This window comes from Polyodon spathula, chromosome 17 (assembly GCF_017654505.1).
Source record: "Polyodon spathula isolate WHYD16114869_AA chromosome 17, ASM1765450v1, whole genome shotgun sequence".
Taxonomy (NCBI): Eukaryota; Metazoa; Chordata; class Actinopteri; order Acipenseriformes; family Polyodontidae; genus Polyodon; species Polyodon spathula.
In genome coordinates this window covers 23,523,383-23,545,716 of record NC_054550.1, presented here as the reverse complement: position 1 = coordinate 23,545,716, position 22,334 = coordinate 23,523,383, and the positions used below count along the sequence as shown (strand labels likewise).

Sequence of the window (22,334 nt, the reverse complement as noted above, 5' to 3'; positions counted from 1 at the left end):
CAAAATTATTGTGAGAATGAAAACTGTAAGCAGTGCAGTGATTAATACAGTGCTTTGCTTGCACATATAAGAGGTGGACAAAGAAGACCTTGCTAAAGCACAGTTAATAGGGTGTAAAGCCACCATGGCCTGCCACTGTGGTACTTATTTACCCTGCTGAATTGAAGGTGTTTAAACTCTGACTGGATACTTGACCATTGCTCAGTGATTACCCTCAGCAGGAAATTTGGGGAATCTGCAGGTATTTATCCAAAATGCCCTCTGTCATCACTTTTGAGATTTTTCCACGTTAAACTAGAACAGTTTCTGCATTCTTAGATATGGAGCACCTACATGTACTACCAGCCCTTTAGATCTGCTGCCTTGGCCAAAGTGATTGAAACCTGCAGTGGAAAGGTGGCTTTTATATAAACACAGAATAAAGACCAAAGGACTGATCAGTATAACAACTATACAAATGTACATGCAGCACGTTCTATTGAACTGAAGGGAATTGTCTTCATTAGTACAGTCCCTAAAGATTCAGTGCTTTCATATTGGCAGTTCAATAAGTAATATCTGACCTGATGTGTGGCTTCTGTTTCTGACAGGGCCAATCAATTTCCATAGATCCATCAATTCATTTATATTATGCAGTTCGCATATTGGCATCTGTCCATCAGTCTTGTTATTCATTAGTTGCTTCTCTTTTCATTATTTGTTGAGTGTTGACTTCAGTTGGTACTAATTTGCTGATATGTCCATCTACAATATGATTCTTTCCCACATTCTTCTGCAGGTTAGCCTGCCTATGCACTCAGTTTTATCATATGATCAACCTTGTTTGCATTCCAGTTTGTTTACATAATATCACCCCTACCACCCCACCGCCCCCCTCCCCGTCACACACACAAGCACGCATGCACGGACACACACACACATGTGAAACCTGCCTGCTAGGCTTTTATTTTCTTTTTTTTTTAAGACAAACAGGTACACTGCTACAACTACACAGGTGTAACAATTAATAATTTATTCGATCACTTTCTGACAGTAACTACAAATGAAAGGGGGGTTACTTATCTTGTTTTTGTTAAAGCTTTATATGAATAGCAAATATCTGGAGCTTTCAGATATATATCTTCAATATTGACTCATACGGTAATAACCTACTGGAACTGAAAACTTTGGGGGCTCTGTACCTTTGTTTAGGTAATGTATTTGTGTTTTATTTTCTCAACACAAAGCCCTGTTCCTGTTCTCTAACCTTTTCAAACAAAGACATGCCTTGATAAGAATCAGCTTTCCAGTTCCATTACACTCAACGTGCGGCCAGGGCTCTGTTGAGAGATGCCACCTCTAGTCTTTCAGAAACATTTTCATTAAAGCGCTGCAGGTATTGGCATATGTTAATCAGGATGGGGATCTAAGCAAAGCACACACCATCAGCTCAGAGAAGTAAGCAGAGCGCTGATGATGGAAGGAAAGCATGGAAAGTCTCTGGATGCTTTAACTTCTGACGGCTGGATTCTAGATAGCAGAGCACACTAACCTTCGGGTTTTATCAGCCTAGAACATCTTATCTGCCTTTGTCATCCATCGGCTTCTTTGCACTGTGCAAGCATCCCACATTGAGTCACTGATCTCATTGCCTCAGGGAGACTAGATTTATCAGATAATTCTGTTCTCTATTACGCCTAGACTATCACAGTTCTTAAGACTGCAGACACACACACATATAGTATGCAGGGGTGAGACAATTAGAAACACTATCAACACACACTTGTGTGTGATTGGCCCCCATATGACTGATTAATTTCCATTCTTTTAGTATATGCAAATTACATCTCCAAAGTCTGACAGACTCTGACAAAGGATTAATAGTAGGTGTTCGGGTGATAGGTGCTTCACTATCCCTGACTAATCTTTCATGTGTCTCCAAAGTGATAACCCTAACGGACATTCTGGGGAACTAACTTTGCTGCAGATTTTCAGCCAGCCAGAAAGGAAGTAATCATTGAAGAATGGTCATCCATTCCTTCATTACAATTTCAACACCATGCAGTCAAATTATTTTTCTGCCTATAGTGGCCCTGCTAGAGATAGTTATAGATATCCTTTTCTTTAAAAATACTGCAACCCCCAGTGTGGGGATCATAAACAAGGACACTTGAATAATTACAGATATACAGAGATATATTTTAAAGTGTTGATGACCCCCATATTTTCATTTGTCTGATATTACAATATAATCATGTCATCCTATTATACAGGCTCCCTCGAGGTCTGCTAGCCACACTGAAACATTGCGAAGATGGCTCTTCGGAACAATCAGATTACCATCATACATATAAAAGTCAACTTAGATGCTGTTTTTTTTCTCCTTAAAAGCTTTTTTTCCAGCCCTAATCAGATAAGCAGATAAGACAGAAAGAATCACATTACCTGGTTCAGACATAGCATTTAACTGATGTTCCATCACAAAACATCAGGAATGTAGGAATATCAAAACTTTTTTTTTTTTTTTACCACGCCAGATGACGTCAAATCCATTGCATAAAAAAAAAAAAAAAAAAAAATTGGTTCTACTGCAAATTAACTTTCATGCAATGGCTTTTAAAATCATACCTCTGTTACTTCATTTCTCATCATTCGTGGCATAAAACTGAACAAAGAGTCCAGGCAGTTACCTCTATTTAACCTCAAATCTAAAATGATTTGTTCTGCAATTGTCTATGCTTGCATCCAAAGCATTCAACTAAATCAGATAGCAGACTATTTTGATAAGACTTCCTCTTTCATTCCCACAGTATGGTCCCTTCATTGAACTCTACCACAGAAGAAAACCCACCCACTAGCATCAAAGACAGAAGCTGTGCAAGGGACCACTCTGAAATAATGTTGAACATTCCCTTTATTATTAAACCAAAGAAAGGAAATATTTTCAAACCATGATGGCTCTAAAGGCTAGCTTCTTTCAACTGTTAAATCTTAACATGCTGTTTGTATACAATTTAAAGCTAAAGTATATTAGGAAAATATGATTTTTGTGGAACATTCTTGGCGTGCAACTTTCTTAATAGACATACAATGACTGTCCAGTTTGGTTACATTCCCCAAAGCTATCATTTCTTGTAGAGGAACAAGATATTCTGGAAACACTATTACTTGAGCCAAGTAACCTGGCGGGGAGACCTTACTACTAGGCTAATTCCAGAAGTACAATAGTTTATAATGACTGTTATAAAGACATTTTAGGGGGCTCCTGAGTGGCACATCCGGTACAGGCATTCCACTTGGAGTGCCAGTTCAAATCCAGGCTCTGCCACTTCTGACCATGAATGGGAGTTCCCAGGGGGCGGAGCACAATTGGCCAAGCGCTGCCCAGGTGGGGAGGGGTTAGGTCAGTTGGAAAGTCCTTGATTCACCGCACACCAGCAACCGCTGTGGCTGGCTGGGTGCCTGCAGGCCTACCTGTATGCAATCTGGAACTGCGTGGTCTCTGACACTGTAAGTTCGGAGATAGATGTAAAAAGTAGATGGCTGATGGCACTCATTTCAGACGTGTGTGCTTGTCTTTGTCTCTCCCGAGTTAGTGCAGGGGTTGCAGCAGTGAGCCAGAATAATTGGACATTCCACAATTAGGAGAAAATTGGGAATTAATACAAATAATTATTAAGAAAAAAAAGACATCTTCTAGTGGAATTTTGGTTAAGCAAGCAACAATTTTAAGGTACTGTACCTAGTTACTTTTTTTTAGTGCATTACACAAATTTTGGCATTCATTAAACAAACGTTTTTTTTTTTTTTTTTTTTTTTTTTTTTTTTTTTTAAGGTTTAGAGTTCAGAAAGAGAAACACAATGTTACAACAGTCGAAGACTTTTTTTTACTTCAATTTTCAAAGTGTTAAGCTGAGGAGATCTTCTTGGCTGTGTTGGTAAGCTGTAAAGATGTCATTAGTTAGCATGACTGTTCATCTGATAAGCCCTGAATTTAATCACTCACTCAACACAACTGAGCTTTCCAAACACATTCTTTACCCTGTCACAAGCCACAAAACCCCAGTTGTTTGTTGTTTGTGGCTTGTCACTGTGGTTGCCACTTTAAATTGGATGGAAACCCAAGTGACCAACACAAATGCATTTAATAACCCAATAATGCAAACAGCATTGAGGTTATCATTCACAAAGGATTAGAGAGCAACGCAGTAACACCACAATGGAATGAAATGGTCCAGTACTCAGGAACACAGGTTGCAAGCCAGAAGTATTATAATGGCAACCCAATGTGTTTTTTTTTTCTTTAAGAGCAGAAACAAGTCAGTAGTCATTATTAAGAAAAGTTAATCAATAAAATATTGCTTGATATCTCAAACTAACCCACTATACCTACACAGTAAAAAAGAAAACCTAAGCTTGTCTTACAGTTGAACTAACACAGTATGTCTCAATACCATTCACAATGTACAGGGTAACGTCTGGGAGTGAGGGTATTGGGAAAGAATGCAAGACTATGGTGGTCATTAGAACAAATGAAAACAGGACTTAGTCATTTTTAATAAAGGATGATAAGGAGGTGCTCCGGTTACCTTACCCCACTAAACAGCTGATAAAGCACGATACCTCTAGCTTTGAGCGCCATCACCACATAAACAGCCCCACAGACCACACTGATCTTATCAGCCAGAGCTGTGTAACAAAACAAACCTTTCAGATGTGCTGTGTGACTGCTCAGACAATGGATCCATGGATAGGCAGGTAAATGATACCTTATTTTTCCAAAGTGCACAAACAATTCACCAATATTGTGTACGTCTAAAATTAGGGTCTAATTTAGCCGTCAACATGCAACTAATGTCATTCCGGAAAAGGACCACACAAGGCTGTCCACTCACTGAAGCCCACCTGGACACCTGGCTTGGAACTCAAGCAAAGTTTGGTTCCCATGACAAGGGACCCCAGTAACTCCCATCCACAGATAAAGACCCGTTTATATATCTAAAAGAAGCTCGCTATTGTACGCAGCCAGACATGTTGGTGTATATGGCCTGGAGCTTAACAATGGGAAAATGTAATTTATATTCCCTGTCAATGATACAGGAGCAGTTGCATGGGGGGTCCAGGGACTGGGGGCTTGTAATCCAAGTCAAGTACAAGACCTTCCATTCTAACAACAACTAAAAAAACTTGATCCCAGCAAAGGCAGCAACAGCAAAGTCTGAAAACTATATTTAACAACTCTGGGAATTCTAGAGCAGTGCATACAGGAACACATTCAATGCAGAGTGAAGGTCGTCTGGGTTTAACTTCCTTTACAGACCCTGCTGCTTGAAAGGAATTTTTTTTAACAAATCACAGCGATAAGCATTGTTTTCCAAAACAATGTGCCACTTCCAAATCCATTTAAATCTCCCTGACACTGTCTTTGCTGCAGCTTATCGTTGCATGTAAAGTTAAATCAAATAAATACACTGCACACAATTAAATCATAGCCCTTTTTTCGAATGTTAAAAACTATAAAAGGGAATACTATAAATAATTTGTACATACTGTTTCTTTCAAACAATGCACACTAAAAATAACAGTGACAATGTTTGTGACTGAATGCTTGTATAATACTTAATTTGTTATCTGTTAATTATGCATGACTGAGCAAACAGGAATTTCTTTTAAGAGGCCAGTATAAAAATGACCACTAGAGACATGCAGCAGAAATTATTTTCCCCTGAAACGGTTTGTTCCATACGTTCCATTGCAAACTCATCTCTTTAAAGAAACCACCTTGCTCTGGCTTGCTCGTGGTAAATTATGCTGGTGCTTTTAGCTAATACATCAGCTATATAAGTCTAACCAAGCAACAGTAGTTACAGGGGAATCAAGCAGAGGAAAAGCCACAATAAATTGCTTTGGATCTACAGGGAGGATTACATTAACAATGGTTATATTAACTCTTTCTGTACCAAATACCGAAAAATAAACAGAAGGCATCTAATTAAACATATGCAGTTAATTAGACTTAAAAATAAACACAAGACTGGTTTACTGGTCTGAAATTGTATGTGGCGTTGTCTTTCCAAGACCTGTATACAGATCTGAAGTGTTGAAAGAGTTAAATCAGAAAAGCCTGCAAGCTAAAATGTCACTCTTTCAATCAGCAGCCTGATGTATTTACATCATTAGTCAGAACTCTGGGCACAGCCACCATGCACCAAGGCAAAAATTGAGTAGCCCCTTTAAAATGGCGAAGGAGAAAGCCATAGAACTGGTTCATGTTTATGAAGCTAACAGTGCAAGGTCAACAAACAACCCTTTCTAGTTTTTCCACAGGAGTCAAATGTTCAGCCACTGTGCTTAACGTGAATACTGTTTATGCAATATATATATATATATATATATATATATATATATATATATATATATATATATATATTATATATATATATATAATATATATATATATTAAAAAAAATGAACCACACATTTTCACACGTACTATACTGTCTTGCTGTTGGTCTTTTACTTTTACAGCCTTTTATTTGCCACTAAACTAAACCATACATTCAATCTCCTTGTTCTGATCATGTGTTAAAGGCAAAGTAAGGACCATATCTACCAAGGTGCAGCACTAAATGCAAAATGTAATGCTCAGTTGGGGTCTAATTACTTTACCTGCAAAAAAGGAAATGAGCTAGTGGCTGCACCTGGGTCAAAGTGAAATGAAGTCTTGAAAAAACATTAACAGGATCACAAAAGCATGACTATCTATTGCTAACTAAAGGCTTAACTAATGGCACAGTACACTGGTTATGAATTGTAATTACTCTAGTTAAATGAACTGAGCCTGCTAAGTTAAAGTACAGTATCTTTATTGTAAAATTGCCATTTGGGTGGTGGGATTGTCTTTTTTGTCACTTTTTAAAATTCTGTTAACTGTAAAAATAAATTGCAATTATACTAGTTACACTATACTATGGTTTGCCAACTGATGTAACATAGGCTACTCTCAAAAACCATGCACCGAGTTTAGCTTTGTCATGCTGTTAATGGAAACTATTGTAATATTTGAAGTTTAAAAATGGCATTCCAAACTATTATGGTCTGATTAACCAGGTAGAGCACGGGTTAAAGGTATAGGAGCAATGCATCATTGACTACACTGGTGTAAAAGACAATGGGTTGTAGTTCTACAAACCTTGAATGATCCGGGTACGGCTAGTGCAAGAGCCTGCCTTTTCAATTCTGCCAGTTTAAGCTGGCATTTTTTGCACAAGTTTCCCTTCCCTTCCCTCCTCTCTAAGGGGCTCGACTCTGAGACAGTGACTGACCCAGCCCCCTCTGGAGGCGGCCGGCTGCTACATTGATCCTCCTCTGCAAATTGACGCCTCTTCCTGGGTCCGAGTTCCAGAGACAGTGGAGTCTCTCTGCTGGAGCAACCTTCTACGACCTGTGTGAGATAAGGCTTAGATTAGGACGAAAGAGGAAAAAAAAATACCAGTGGGAGATCATTCTATTTAAACCTTTTAAAGCAGAAACTAATATAATGTGTCAAGTCATGCATTTTGCAACAATGTATACACAACACAAACAACGCTTTTTTTGTGGTAATAGCACGATTTGTATTACATGAGAGTAGGTGTAATATATTTCATGTTAATTAGACTAAGATCGATTTAGATCGAGGTAGTACTGTACTAGTCTATGTACAGTCTGCATTTAGCATGATATTATAATACAGACAGACATGCACAATATATTTAATATATTAATACATTATACATTAATTAATTAATTAATTTAAGCAAACTAGCAATCTGAGGTGACTTCCTAAAAAGGTACGACTTATGCCTACAGTACGCTGACGACTTTCATCACTCGTTTTGAATATGTCAAGTTTAAAAGCATGGCACAAACTTCTAATAACTTTTGACATTGTACACTCACCGTCAACCTGCGATTCTCAGCCTCTAACCCCAGAGTGCCATTCACTGAAACCGAGTTCATCCTGATTCAAGTCAGAAAGCCTGTGCCAACTTCATTCAAGATCTTTACGGTAACTTGGCTGGTTGCTGCGAGGTACAACCGCTGAGGTACAACAACGCGTTCGCTCTTTCAAACAATCCTATTACTCCATAGCTCTTTAGTGAAGGGATTTCTATCCAATTCTTTCTTTTTTTGTACAATAATTATGAAGGACAAGAGGTTCTGATCCCTGCCTGGTTCTCAAAACGCAATACAGAATCCCTATGGGAGCAGCTTGCTGTTTCAATCCCATGTCTTTGTCAAAAATACTGGGAGGAAAGTTTAGCACAAGTTTGTGTTTGGCTCTATTGAGAGAAGTGGGTGGAGCCTCGGTGGCCGCAGAGACAGAATTGACTGCTGAAATTGACAGGAAATCAATATAGCGTAGTCTTCAACACTCTCAGCAGCAACACCTGCAACAAACTCTCCCATTATTAGACCCAAGAGTTTAATGCTAGCCTCTTTTTCAAGGTTGAATATTTCAAACGCACACCCACAAAGAGTTAAACAGATTTGCAATTCTTTCTCGATCTGTACAAACTTTGTTTTTGGTCACAAAACCACGCTCGATTCTTAGGCGTGTCTTTTCTAGAACGATTTGAAGGTTTTGCTGCCTGTGCTGTGCATACACTTCAAGTATTTAGGAGTTAACCATGAAGCGCATTGCATGCTACTATTTCCACTTTATACACGAAGTCAAACAGTTAAGCACAGCTAACACGTTTGCAAAACAGAAATGTCTTAATTCAGTGCCAAACTCATCACACTGCTAAGCCGCTCCGTACGTGGTAAAATTTGCCAGGGATATTAGGAAGCAGGGGTGTTATTTAAGTGTGATGAATTGAGGTGTTGGTGGTGGAAAAAAACCACAAAACTTGGCCAATACATTCATAAATACCTAAATGAGCCGGGGTTGTAACAGAAACAGTTTATAAAAAAAAATTAACAAAATACAAAAAACAAAACAAAACAAAAAAAACCAAAACAATCGGGTCTTGGCTAGTATGATCAACAAATGTATGTTTCTATGTATACGAATACAAAAATACATAAGAGCTATTGATAGTTATGCCTTTGGATTACTATAGAGAAGTTTCTGCATCATTTTCTAACATATTGTACCCATTATGCATTCAGATAGAAACTGAATTACAAGGTGATATAATCGAGCTCAGATTCACAAGAGCTTTAAGATAACTGTAGAATGCATTTCAGTGTGTCTGCGGCGTCTCATGGTCTGCCTTCTGTAGGTTACATTCCAGATGTCATCAGTTATTTTAAACAGTAGAGTAAGCAGTCTTGGTTATTGCAGTGACTGTACCCTGTTCTTCCACTGCTGAATAGAAGAATTAGCACAAGCTTCCCGTCTTTGTTACTTCGGCGCCACCTTTTGGTGGTTTGGTAGAATTCAGTTGATAAATCCTACAGGATCTGGGTTATCATAAAATATTTACTGTTTAGAGCTTTTATATTTAATGACGATGATGTAATAATGAGCATATATATGGGGGGTAAGGAGAGAAATACACCATATGACACAAATCAAGGACTGATAGATTGTTATAATTCTAATAGTTCTGAGTTTTGTGGACTACATTCAGATGAAAAATAGTATTGTCCCAGACAAGGCCTATGGGTTCAGTCTCCATGTTACGGGCTATACCCCAGTCAGTTGCTTACTGGGCACAGAACAGACTGGCTGTTCTCCCGCTGTTTAGGAAACCCCCAGGACTTTATAAGATTGCTACATGTAACACGATTTTGAACATTTAGAATTGCATTCCCATTTAAAACCCAATATAATTAATAAGTAAAACATTTAATGATGTACCCCTTTGATAGCTGATCATTTGAAATATAGTCTCAGTTGATGTTGTTATATTGTTTAGGACAGGGCCGAGCCTCAGAAAACTGATGCTCTCTCGCTCTCTCTCTCTCTCTCTCTCTCTCTCTCTCTCTCTCTCTCTCTCTCTCTCTCTCTCTCTCTCTCTGAATAAATGCAAAGCAGGCAGAGCTACCCCCTTGCTCATACAACGTTTGATTGAAATTCCCTTCATGGAACAATCGCCTTTCTTGCAAATATTAATTTCAGTTAGAACAGAAGCTTATCCAAATGTGTACATGACGTGAGTTGTTCACAGAGTCTATTCCACACAAACCATATACTATACAGGAGTGTTTAATGATTTCTTTTTTTTTTTTTTTTTTTTTTTTTTTTTTTTTTTTTAATCGAAATGTTCAATGCAAAAAAAAAAAAAAAAAAAAACCCTACCAATGTTTTTCCTTATGGTGTAACCAAATTGCCAGGTGCGGTCAATAAGTTTATAAGGCTTCAAAACTACAAAGAATATTATTAGATTTGTGCTAGATGAGAAAAGACAATATTAACTAAAATCACCCAGCATTTAAATTTAGTCTGTGCTCGATAAATTCTTGAAGAGGAACATGTTAAGATAAATGGTGCTGAATAGCACCTTTTTCTTGGGCTACCAGAGCCCAATGAAGTAATGTGCACACTCACGTGTATCAGATGACGTGTAGAACACCGCCTAAAGCTGAGATTTACTTCAAATTTCAAATGGATTTAAAGTGTATGTGACAAGTTTTAAAATTTTATCAGGTCTTCAAATGTGATATTTCTACATTTTTAGTTAAACTATTTTCAGAATCTTAAAGTTAGTGATAGTTATATATATATATATATATATATATATATATATATATATATATATATATATATATATATATATATAATATATATATATATACTTATAGGAAGTTGAAAATGCACAAACCTTAGCTTTCCTCCTCAAAAGGTGGCTTGTAAATCCAAAGATGATATCTGAGTCCACGTAGAAAGTGCCCAGGTCTAGAATACTGGGGTTTGTCTTGCTTGTCCCAGAAGTCTCTGATGTGTTTTGTAAAGCCATGATATGTAAATGTTAAAAATCTTGAGCCCGGAGTTGCAGGGTGGGCATTTATGTATTCCTTCTGACGGCCATTGCAAGTTTTCTTTTTTTAAAATATATAGATATATGTATGTATCTATATTCCACTCAACGATATCGCCTCTTCACATAGCGGCACACTCTTAATGAGCCTACTGTCTTTCAGCACCACTCCCCTCTATGTCCCACCAAGGCAACCTATTCTTGCCGGGATCCTCGCCGTCTCCAGTAGACCAACTGCGCAATACACCACCAACATCCATCAGCAACCAACATCTATCAGCAAATCCCGTTTATCTGTTGCATCATATTTGGTATTACTATCGGACGCCTGTCTGTACAGTGCGGCCACGCTTCCTTCCTTCACCACTGCATGGCTGAGAGTGGAATCAAAAAACCAACATACGCACCTTAAGATCAACTCTCTCGCTCACTCACTCACTCTCCATCGCTCTCACTGAATTCCGCTTTGGAGACTAAATACATTTTCTGCTTCAAGCGCCGAGAGAAAGAAAGTGGTCCCATAGCCAGTGTTCATTCCAGTTGTCACTTCAACATTAAAAAGAACATTCACGCCTGAATCAAAAAACATGTCCAGAAAATAACTATGTGTGTGTTATAGACTTAAACTTTTTTTTTTTTTTTTTTTTTTTTAGGAAATTCACATTTTCTTTACCCACTCAAAAAGAAAAAGCGGTATACGTTTTAAGAATTTGTTAAATGTATATAACTCCTTTATTAATCATATTTAACTCGATCCTCTTGCTGTGTATTTCCAATGTAGTATACAATATATATGTATAATATACTGTATAAATTCATCCAATCCATTAGTTGTTAAGTGCAAGCAGATCTGCACGCCTGATAAACAGTAAAACAGCCACACGCTTTCAATAGCCTGCTCCCTTCTTTTGCATGGTTAGGTGTGTGTTCATGAAACATGGCTAGGATCCCAATGAAGTGTGTTAATTGTTGTCTGCCAGCCTGGAAATATTAGCAGCCAGATCAGCACTCCTGTAGATGCTGCGAAAACAATCCCAGCGTGGGCAACGTGTGTGTGACAAGAGCAAAGGACAGGATGACAGCGCATTGAATAATCGATCCAGACCTACATATGGAAAAGAGCCCTATGCAATTATTTAATCCGTGCATATTCTCCATATTATTGCATACAAATTATTCCATTCTCCAACAAAAGACCTGCTAGAGTAGTATTGTCAGATATAAAATCCATCAGGAAAATCTACTTAGTTCACTGAAATCTTACTGTCTGTACTTATTTGCCTGCTTCAGTGGGTATATGCTGTTGCCTACTTCACACCCTATGAAACAGTAATGTTTTAAAATGCTTATCTTCATTTGGTTAAGCTTAAAGCACCATTAAATCCTCTGGGAATCACCAAAGGATATATTTTATACAAATTACATATGGGTTCAGTTTATGTCTTAATTATGTAGAAACGAAGCACATAATCTCCCAAACAACCTTAAACTAATGTATCTCAAGACAGAATAACAGGCGCATGGCTACTGCATACTGCTTAACATGGAACAATCATAAAAAGTATTTGCATCAAATCACACAAAAAAAGGAAGCAGCGTTTTAATTTTGTTTTGAAACATCTTCCAAACTCTAAAGCGCTATTTTTCCTGTTATACTAGAATAAAATATCACTTTTGAGCAAAGTATTAAAATGTACCAAATCTATTTTGACAAAGGTGTCATAAAGTAATTAAGGATTTCTACTTGGCATGCAGATGCACATTATGTGCTGGTTTTCCTGTGTATAATGCCACGCTGAGTGCCGTAGGGGAAATAGCTTGAACTGGAACAGCAGCAACAGCTCGTGTTCAGCTCGGAACACTGTAGGCCTACTGGATGAAAAGAAAATAAAGGCTGTTTTTATTGATATGTATAAAGAATATGTTATAATATACAAGGAATTCAAACTGGATTTGCGGGGGGGGGGGGTGTGTGTATCCTAATAAGCATTAATATACATTATATTAAAAACATGAATTAGAAAACTCATTAATCCATGTGTCTACTTATCTATTTACGAGCATTTATCAAAGCATGCTTAACAGTCCCATTTTGTGGGATTCCTACAAAATAATAATTGTTCACATAAGCTTAACAAACACACTGATTAAGCGTGAAATCCAGTTGAATAAAAAGAAACAACATAAACCTTTATACATTACGATTTTGATGTCTGCATGACTTGCATTTATAGTGCAAATTGCATGGTCCAAAAAGAAGCGACTCAATTCAGCAGTTTATTTTTAAAACGCCTCGCTAAACTGGCTCTGAAGTGTTGGCAAAACAACTCCAGCTGTCCCAAAGATAAACCGCCACTGTAGGAAACGTGTTATTACGACTGCCGAACGTTTGTCGTCTAAAGCAAGAGTAAAAACACCAGCAAGCCGACTGAGTACAAAACCTAATAGAGAAGATAAAGTTCATTATTTTTGTGCTCTTTGAAAGCGAAACTCAGGCATTAACGTTAGGCTCTTAATACTCATCTTATCACATGGACACAGAGGACGCCGCTCTAGATAAGCAGAAGGTCATTACCTCCATAATATACTCATTTCTGTCAAACCGGCTTTAAAAGTGTCCCTTTCTTAACGGCGAGCTCGAGGTTTAGCCCATTGATTGTTTACAGGCTTAAGATTTAAGGGACGATTTTCCCCATATAATGCCTGAATGGACTGAGTTTTGATTAAGTAAAGATCTATAATAGAAATCGAGTTAAGGTTGGGGGAGTGGGGGAATATTCAATCAGAAGACCTATGGAGACTTTTAACATTTTCAACTGATTAAAGGGAGGCATCACTTGGGCATTCTATCTATCTGCTCCAAACAGCCAGTTATAGCCTATGGTTTAACTCTTTCAAATAAAACAGTCATTTCATTTAGAAACCAGTATCTAATTGTGTGTGTTTCTGGGGAGGGGGAGGTACATCAAATGTATCTAGTTGTAAGTTAAATTAGTTTTTTTCGCTGAGTTTAATACAAATGTGGGTTTCATGACTTTTGGTTGCACAACATTGCTCGAAAATATTCTGTGATCTAGATTGCCATTATAGATATATTCAAGGAGGATCCCTTGCCATGCTTAAAGGCTGTCCTTTTTCACCAACTTCTTTAACTGAACTCAATTGGATTGAGAGCTGGAGATCCACAGGGCCCGTGTGGCAACATTAATTACATGATCATATTTAAATTAACTAGTGTTAATTAAGACCTTAACCAGTGTGCTATGATAACGCAACGTTGATGTAAATGTATTGTGCGTTTGACATTATATTTATAGGTTAACGCGTTGTATACTCCGATCACAGTCGTTATGTTTAGTCTAACACAGGGCATTTGTTTCTAGGTGTAAAAAGTCTTCCCCTGCTGAAATGTGAGGAGAGTATATGCCCTGGACCGGTCTGACATATTTAATTAAGACCATGCACAGGCAGACGTCTAAAATAAACTGTGTTCGTTATGCTGGAGTGGAGACGAGAGTCGTAAAGGTGTCGTACAGTACTAAAAATGAGACTAGAGGATGCACTTAGTTTAATTGTGTGAGGTAGGCCTATATGAAAGGCAGACTAACAAACGTTAAATAATAAAGCACAACTATAAAATGTAGGCATATTATTTTATGCGCATTGTATTTGATATATATATATATATACCAATTTATATATATATATATATATATATATATATATATATATATATATATATATATATATATATATATATATATATATAACCACATGAATATTGCTCTGACTTGTATATTTTGCCGTGTGTGTGTGTGTGTGTGTGTGTGTGTGTGTGTGTGTGTGTGTGTGTGTGTGTGTGTTCCGGTATAGATTGTAATGATTTAACCATAGGGTCTGTTGCTAGCGTCCCAGAGGCTGACTCTCCTAATATGCCCATAATGAATACCTTGTTTATTTCAAGCTTTCAGGAGTGCCATTAAGGAATCGTCTTTGTTGTCATGCTGACTGTGCAATACATCATCAAGGTTCAGTCATTTGCGTCATTAGTTAACCGCATTCAGACATACAAAACAACTGTTTACCAAGCTTGTCCAAAACATGATACACTCCAGTTGCTACCCTATACGTTACTTTAAACATGTTGCGCTTGTGGCACTATTCGCCTCCAATGATGACCTATTTAATAATAATAATAATAATAATAATAATAATAATAATAATAATAATAATAATAATAATAATAATAAAAACACTTCAAATCGTGAACATTGACGCATATCACTGCATTATATTCATTTTATAACATATTTCTTTATTGGAATTGAATATATAACCATTGTTTATTGTCACGAAGTTGTGGTTGATGTTGAATAGTACAGAAACACGTCAGAGACAGTAACCGTAGAAACCGTCGCTTCTGAACAAGGAAATGCAACAATACAACCCTTAGCAATCAGTGTCATAATACTCAGCACTCAAATATTTACTCAGCATTACACATTTACCAGCCAATTGGAAAATTTGTATATTTCTATCAGTAGCCCCCTTACGGAAATAACCTATAGAAAGTCCAGTATTAAATTGGTCAAGTCCTATAAAATATCCTATAGGATTTCTTTAAAACTTTTTTAGTCCTGTAGAGTGTCCTACAGTACTGCTGTAGGGAGACCCTTTTGAGTACTATATATCGTGCGGTACAGTACTTCATGTACATTTCAGTGACGCACCTGTAGTCTACTACACAATACATTGAACATTGATAACAGGGTAGTAACTCGATTTAAGAAAACATGAGATATAGTAATTGTGACCTAAGACAAAAATAAATAAATATATAACTCTTCAAAAGTGTAGTACTGGATTGGATGTTTACAATGATCTGAAGAGGTCACTGAACTCTAATGTTGCGATTCTGAAATCGCAATATCGTGTTATCATTATGAAACATTTTACATTTAATTTACAAAGATACAAAGGTTTGATTTGTCTAGAGCCCCGGGGAAATCTTGACGACTGAGCTCAAGAATCCATGAAATCCAATATAACACACTAATCAGGGAAGCATTAAAGCATTCATTGCTATAATGCTATATTCCTAATCCTATTACAAATTGCAGAGTATAGTTTAAATGGAGGTGAATTCGATTAGCCCTACTCTCGGCCAATGTGTAACTTAATCGCGTGTTTGAAGGAGTAAATAAACATTGATTTAAATGAAAGGCTATCTATACGTATACCACTCCCTCGTACACTAGGGTTTCTGGGGAAAACCCCTGCTCACGTAATTCTCAATAAACAAAATCTGGAACCAATTGGACACGTATCATTTGCGTATCTTTTCGTGAGGCACCCAGGCCACATAAACGATAATTAGAATTCGTTGTAAAGATGATTCATCGTGTCCATCATCCTGCTTGAAAAGGCTGGGTCACCCGTGAATGCTGATGAAATTCCAAAGATCTTATCCCTGAGGACTCTTCACATCTGCTGCCCTCAGAGATGGAGGAAATTGCCCAGGGCGAGCATCTCATTACTAGCACTGCAAAATGTTGTCAGCCACATCCTAGCATGTTGCCACCGGAACGTTAGAAAGATAGTTATCAAATGCACATCTTTTCAAGCAAAGTGTTGTTGAGGTCAACTTAAAAAAGCAAAGCAATAATACCATTCAAATGAGATAACTAGATACATAGATAAGTAGATGAAAAAGAAGCTCATTGCAGGTCTTTTTTAATTAATAATGTTATCAGCAGAAAAGTTAAATGTGCTTTTGACGTTTGTTTCAAAATGTAATGCCTCGGGGTGAATAACAAGGTACAGACACTGTAGGTGTATATTAGTAGATTTGATAAAATATCATTGTTCTGTTATGAAGACAGACTGGATATTATCGTATCATTCCATCATTGAATATTCAGTACTTAGTATATAGAGGGAGTCTAAGAGAAAATGACACCAAAGTTTTGTGCTTCTTTCATCTGTTTGGTGTGCAAGGTAATCAAACATGCAATCTTCAGGTGTGAAAAAGTTATTGCCCCCCCCCTCCCCCCTCCAGTTAACTCAACCCAATTAAAGGGATAATTAGGGTCAGCTGTTTGAATACTTTGTTAACAATCCCTGATTTGGGTCAGCCCTGCCCAATATAAATCTGACTAACTTTGGCCCTTACCATCAGAGTGAAGTTGTCAGTGCACAGGTTCTAGAGGCACATCGTGCCACAATCAAAAGAAATTCCTGAATTCCTTACCTACAGGAAAAAAGTTGTTGATGCCTATCAGTCTGGAAATGGTTACAAAGCCATTTCTAAGGCTCTGCAGCTCCACCAAACCACAGTCAGAGTAATTTTGTCCAAATGGAGAAAGTCTGGGACAGTAGTAAATCTTCCCAGGAGTGGCCATCCTACCAAAATCTCTCCAAGAGCAAGGCATAAAATCGTCCAGGTAGTCACAAAGAACCCTAGAACAACATCCAGGGATCTGCAGGCCTCTCTCGTCTCGGCTAAGGTCAGTGTTCATGACTTCACCATCAGAAAGACACTGGGCAAAAATGGGATTCATGGCAGAGTAGCAAGGTGGAAACCATTGCTACTAAGAAGAGAATGAATGCTTGTCTCAAGTTTGCCAAAAATCACCTGGATGATCCTCAAGAGTTCTATGGACAGATGAATCAAAAGTGGAACTTTTTGGCCAACATGAGCCCCGTTATATCTGGTGACACTGCATTCCACCATAAGAACCTCATACCAACGGTCAAGCATGGTGGTGGTAGTGTCATGATTTGGGGATGCTTTGCTGCATCAGGACCTGGACGACTTGCCATCATTGAAGGAACCATGAATTCTGTTCTGGATCAGAGAATTCTACAGGAGAATGTCAGGACATCCATCCGTGAGCTGAAGCTGAAGCTGAAGCGCAGCTGGGTCATGCAGCAAGACAATAATCCGAAACACACAAGCAAGTCTACATTAGAATGATTGAAGAACAAGAAATTTAAAGTTTTGGATTGGCCTAGTCAAAGTCCAGGCCTGAACCCAATTGAAATTTTGTGGCAGGACCTGAAATGAGCAGTTTATGCTCGAAAACTCACAAATGTCATTGAGTTGAAGCAGTTCTTCATGAAGAAGTGGGCCAAAATTCCTCCATGGCGCTGTAAGAGTCTGATCAATACTACAGGAAGCGTTTGGTTGCAGTTATTGTTGCTAAAGGTGGCATAACCAGTTATTGAGTCTAAGGGGGCGATTACTTTTTCACATGGGGGCATTGGGTGTTGCATAATTTTCTTTAATAGATACATGAAATAAGTATCAAAGTGTTAAGTTATTTGTTCACTCATGGTCCCTTTTATCTAATATTAGATTTTGGTTGAAGATCTGATAGCATTCAATGTCAAAAATATGCAAAACTGCAGAAAATCAGATAGGGGGCAAATACTTTTTCATGGCACTGTATGTATGTGTATATATATATATATATATATATATATATATATATATATATATATATATATACACACAGTACCAGTCAAAAGTTTGCGTACACCTGCTTTAAACCAGGTTTTTTATGATTATCTTTGCTTTTAACTGTATAAACTTGTCTATCAACACTTAATATTTCATTATATAATGCGTGTACTTATAATCATAAGTGAATTATGAATTCACTTTATCAAGTAAATTATCAAGTAAATCTTGTCAATTTCAATTAAATGAAGCCCAAGTCAGTTAAAAGTCTGAAATGTGTATAACACAGTGTTAGAACACTGGCCTAAGTATAAAAGTGTCTTTTTTAGATGTTCTCTGAGTTAACTAGCATGTTACCTGATAAACCTTTTGTCACCATTTATTGTTAACAATAATTACTTAGTTAACATTTATTACTATAAATATAGGTAGCATAGTCACAAGTTTGTCATTCCTGAATGTAAGGGAGCAGAAAATGACAAAATATGCTCAGTTAAGCAAAGAAAAAAGACAGTCTGTAATTACTTTAAGAAATTAAGGTCAATCTTTAAGACAAATCGCAAGAACTTTGCAAGTGTCTGTAACTGCTGTGGCCAAGACCATCAAACGATTTGAAGAAACTGGCACTCATGAGGACTGAACAAGGTCAGGCAGGCCAAGGGTGACCTCAGAATCAGAGAACCAGTTCATTTGAGTCACAAGCCTGCAAAACCGGTGAATAACTGGCCCTGAAATACAAGCTCAGCTAAACGCTACTAGAAGTACAGATGTTTCAACATCAACTGTTCAGAGGAGATTGCATGAAGCTGGCCTAACTGGAATAATAGTTGCAAAGAAACCATTGTTAATAGTGCAGAATTAGAGGAAGAGACTTGCCTGGGCCAAAAAGCACAGAAACTGGATGTTTGAGGAGTGAAAGTCAGTCTTATGGACCGATGAGTCAAAATTTGAAATGTCCAACTGCCGAGTATTTGTAAGACACAGAGAGGGTGAGCGCATGAGTTGTGCATGTGTGGTTCCCACTGTCAAGAATGGAGAAGGCAGTGTCATGGTCTAGGGTTGCTTTGCTCGTGACAGTGTTGGTGATCTTCACCAAGTCCCTGGCAAGCTCAACCAGCATGGCTATCATAGCATACTTCAGAGGCATGCCATTCCATCAGGATTATGGCCAGATGGGCAGTCCTTCATTCTTCAGCAAGATAATGACAGAAACACACCTCAAAGTTGTGCAAGAACTATCTGGCGAAGAAGGAAAGTGAAGGACAACTCAATCTAATGACCTGGCCTGCCCAGTCTCCAGACCTCAATCCCATAGAACTTGTATGGGATGAACTGGACAGAAGAGTCAAAGCAAAGCTACCCACAAGTGCCCTACATCTCTGGGAATTGCTGTAGAAGAGCTGGGAAGACATATCAGTTTCCTGCTGAAACTTTTTACCTGAATGCCTCGTGTTTATGAGGCTGTTATTAAGGCAAAGGGTGGCTATTTTGAGGAATCCAAGATTTAGAGACAATTTTCAATTTTCTTGAACATTGCTTTGATACTCCTTATGTTTTGTTTTGTATATTGTTACATGTGTTTTCATTTTCAAGTATTTAAAGAAACGTATACGATGTAAAACATTGTCAATTATGAGAAAACCCTAGTTTCTAGCAAGTGTACTCAAACTGGTACTGTATATACATTGATAAGTTCTGTTCGATTTCTGAGTAGGATACTTAAATATATTAAAATTAATGAATGCATACTCATTGTAAAGTGTTTATATTAGATTGTACATTTTAAAGTAGTATGGGCAGCCTGGACTATTAATTCAGACAGATGGACACTTGACCATTCCTCAGTGAGTTCTGACTCGAATTCAAAGTCTCTAGTGACAGCTGCATGCTTGGACAAAGAAGCATCTCAAACGAACGCATTCTCTCGGACCCCAATCAAATTCAGATATGCAGCGAAACTGGGACAGACCGTGTGGGGACAGGCCATCCACATATATGCGTTACATTTCGTTGGTGTTATTTGCCCAATTATTTGTCCAACCCATGTATTTTATAAAGCGGTAGGATCCGCTGTGTTTTTTTTTTTTTTTTTTTTTTTTTTTTATTGTTTCAGAAACAGCCACAGGTCTTTATTTCTATTATCGCTCTCACCAACGATGCGCTTCAGAAAGGCAATTTAGTGTTAAACAAACAATAGCTGAAGGTCAGGAGGGGCAGAGACTGACATTTACTAATGACAGACAGTTACATGCAATAGTTTGCTCAGTTGCCTGTGTCCAACAGGCGTGTGGAATTCTGCATTTAAGCTTTTCAATTTCCATTTCGATTTGCAATTCATGAAGAGAAAACCAGTTTGTAGTCCTCGATCCTCCATTTAACTCTTCGTTGCTTGCTTGGTTGCGCGCAGTGTTTTTTGGCAAGTGACATTTAAACACAGCGCCTTAAACATCATACTCTTATCAACAACGACATTTTATATTGTTTTATTACTCTGGTAATTTAGATTGTTGAGCTTTAATCATAGTTAAATGACCTCTGACCATATTGATTTTGTGCAGAAGGCCGTATCAGGAAAGGGAGATATATTTGGCATGCTTTCCTGCTCTGTTTGTGCACGTCTCAGGTTGTGAAGTGTATGCTTAGTTTGCTTAGTTTAGTTGTAACGTTGTTTAAGTATAAGCCTATGTATATAGCATCCATATAGTATACATTATTTATTTACAATAGCGTATTTTTTTCTCATATAAAAATAATGTAATGTGTTGCAAGACGAACATTATTGTTCAAACAAGACATTATCCTAACATTCATCCAAGTCTCAAACTCTCACTCATAAGATTATGATCCTAACGTTACTGACATTTACACTGTAGTGTTAAGCTTTTACATTGTATATATTAAAAACATTGGTTGTTTACTTAAAATAAGCCAAACTACTACTACTGTAGACTATTGTAATCGAGCAAGCAGGGCTGAAGTGAACGAGACAGGAGTTCAGCACCATGGTCAGCGCAGTCATTTCCGCTTTCATTACCTCGTCCATATCACGAAACCCTGCACCTAAAACACTCCATCAATATTTATTGACTCCTTGACATATGGAAGCTAACCGTATCCATGTGATTACAAGCGATTAATTACTTTTGAATAATGGTTTCGTGAATTAAATCTGTTTTGTATGTCTCTTTAAAATATATAAATAAATAAATAAATAAATAGATAGATAAATCAACTATACATTAGTTGAAGGTAATACAATATAAGTGAAAACACAGATGTAAAAAGGCGAAGTATTTTTTTAACCTATACAATGATATAGTACAAATATTTTATGATTTTTTTCAATGTACTGTATGGTATTGTGCTAGCTTTCCCCGCCAATATGCGCCGGGCTCTAGCCAGCACTAGAGGGTACACATGCCTTTCTAATACCACTGACTACTTTCAAACACTAGCTGCCAATATGGTTGTTTTGTGTCAGTTACGAGTGTTGTTGTGTGGTGTAGGTGTATGCTTTATTATTGAATCTACTTTTTGTTTTCGCAAATTCCATTTCTTAACATTCTTTTGTAATGGTTTAACTCTGTAGGAGTTCCACGTTGTTGATTCAAATTCAGTCAAGATCTTTCTCTCTTGCTGCAGTAATTCACTTCCTTTCAATCCCCATATTTCCATGTGTGATGACCACCAATTACTGTAAAGCAGTTTTCCACAAACACGTTCCATGTTATGCAGATATTAGCATGTGATTAATGGATACATTGTCCATTCTTCCATGGTTTACTCTTTTGTATAGTTCATCTTATCAGAATCCGGGCTTTGTTGATTGACCATTACTCTAACGATAAATTGAACTGCAGTTGCTTACTCACGTAAAGGACAAGTTACTGACAGACTTCCAGAAACACGTCATTTAAAACGCA

General features: G+C 37.5%; 1 protein-coding gene across 4 annotated transcripts in view; it reads right to left on the bottom strand.

The window, feature by feature from the left end:
- The window catches only part of LOC121329894 (kinesin-like protein KIF26A), a 124,389-nt gene extending 111,016 nt beyond the window's left edge, over positions 1-13,373 (bottom strand). Inside the window, exons 1-3 of one of the 4 annotated variants that reach the window (XM_041275887.1) lie at positions 13,139-13,373; positions 10,794-12,821; positions 7,172-7,423 (exon numbers count right to left, since the gene is read on the bottom strand). In XM_041275887.1, coding sequence (XP_041131821.1) covers positions 7,172-7,423; positions 10,794-10,928 — 387 coding nt within the window. In that variant the 5' untranslated portion in view covers positions 10,929-12,821; positions 13,139-13,373. Of the gene's footprint in view, positions 1-7,171; positions 7,424-7,920; positions 8,284-10,793; positions 12,822-13,138 lie in introns of those variants that run through there. The other 3 variants (XM_041275885.1, XM_041275886.1, XM_041275888.1) reach the window with 3 other exon arrangements.
- Between the last annotated feature and the right edge of the window lie 8,961 nt (positions 13,374-22,334).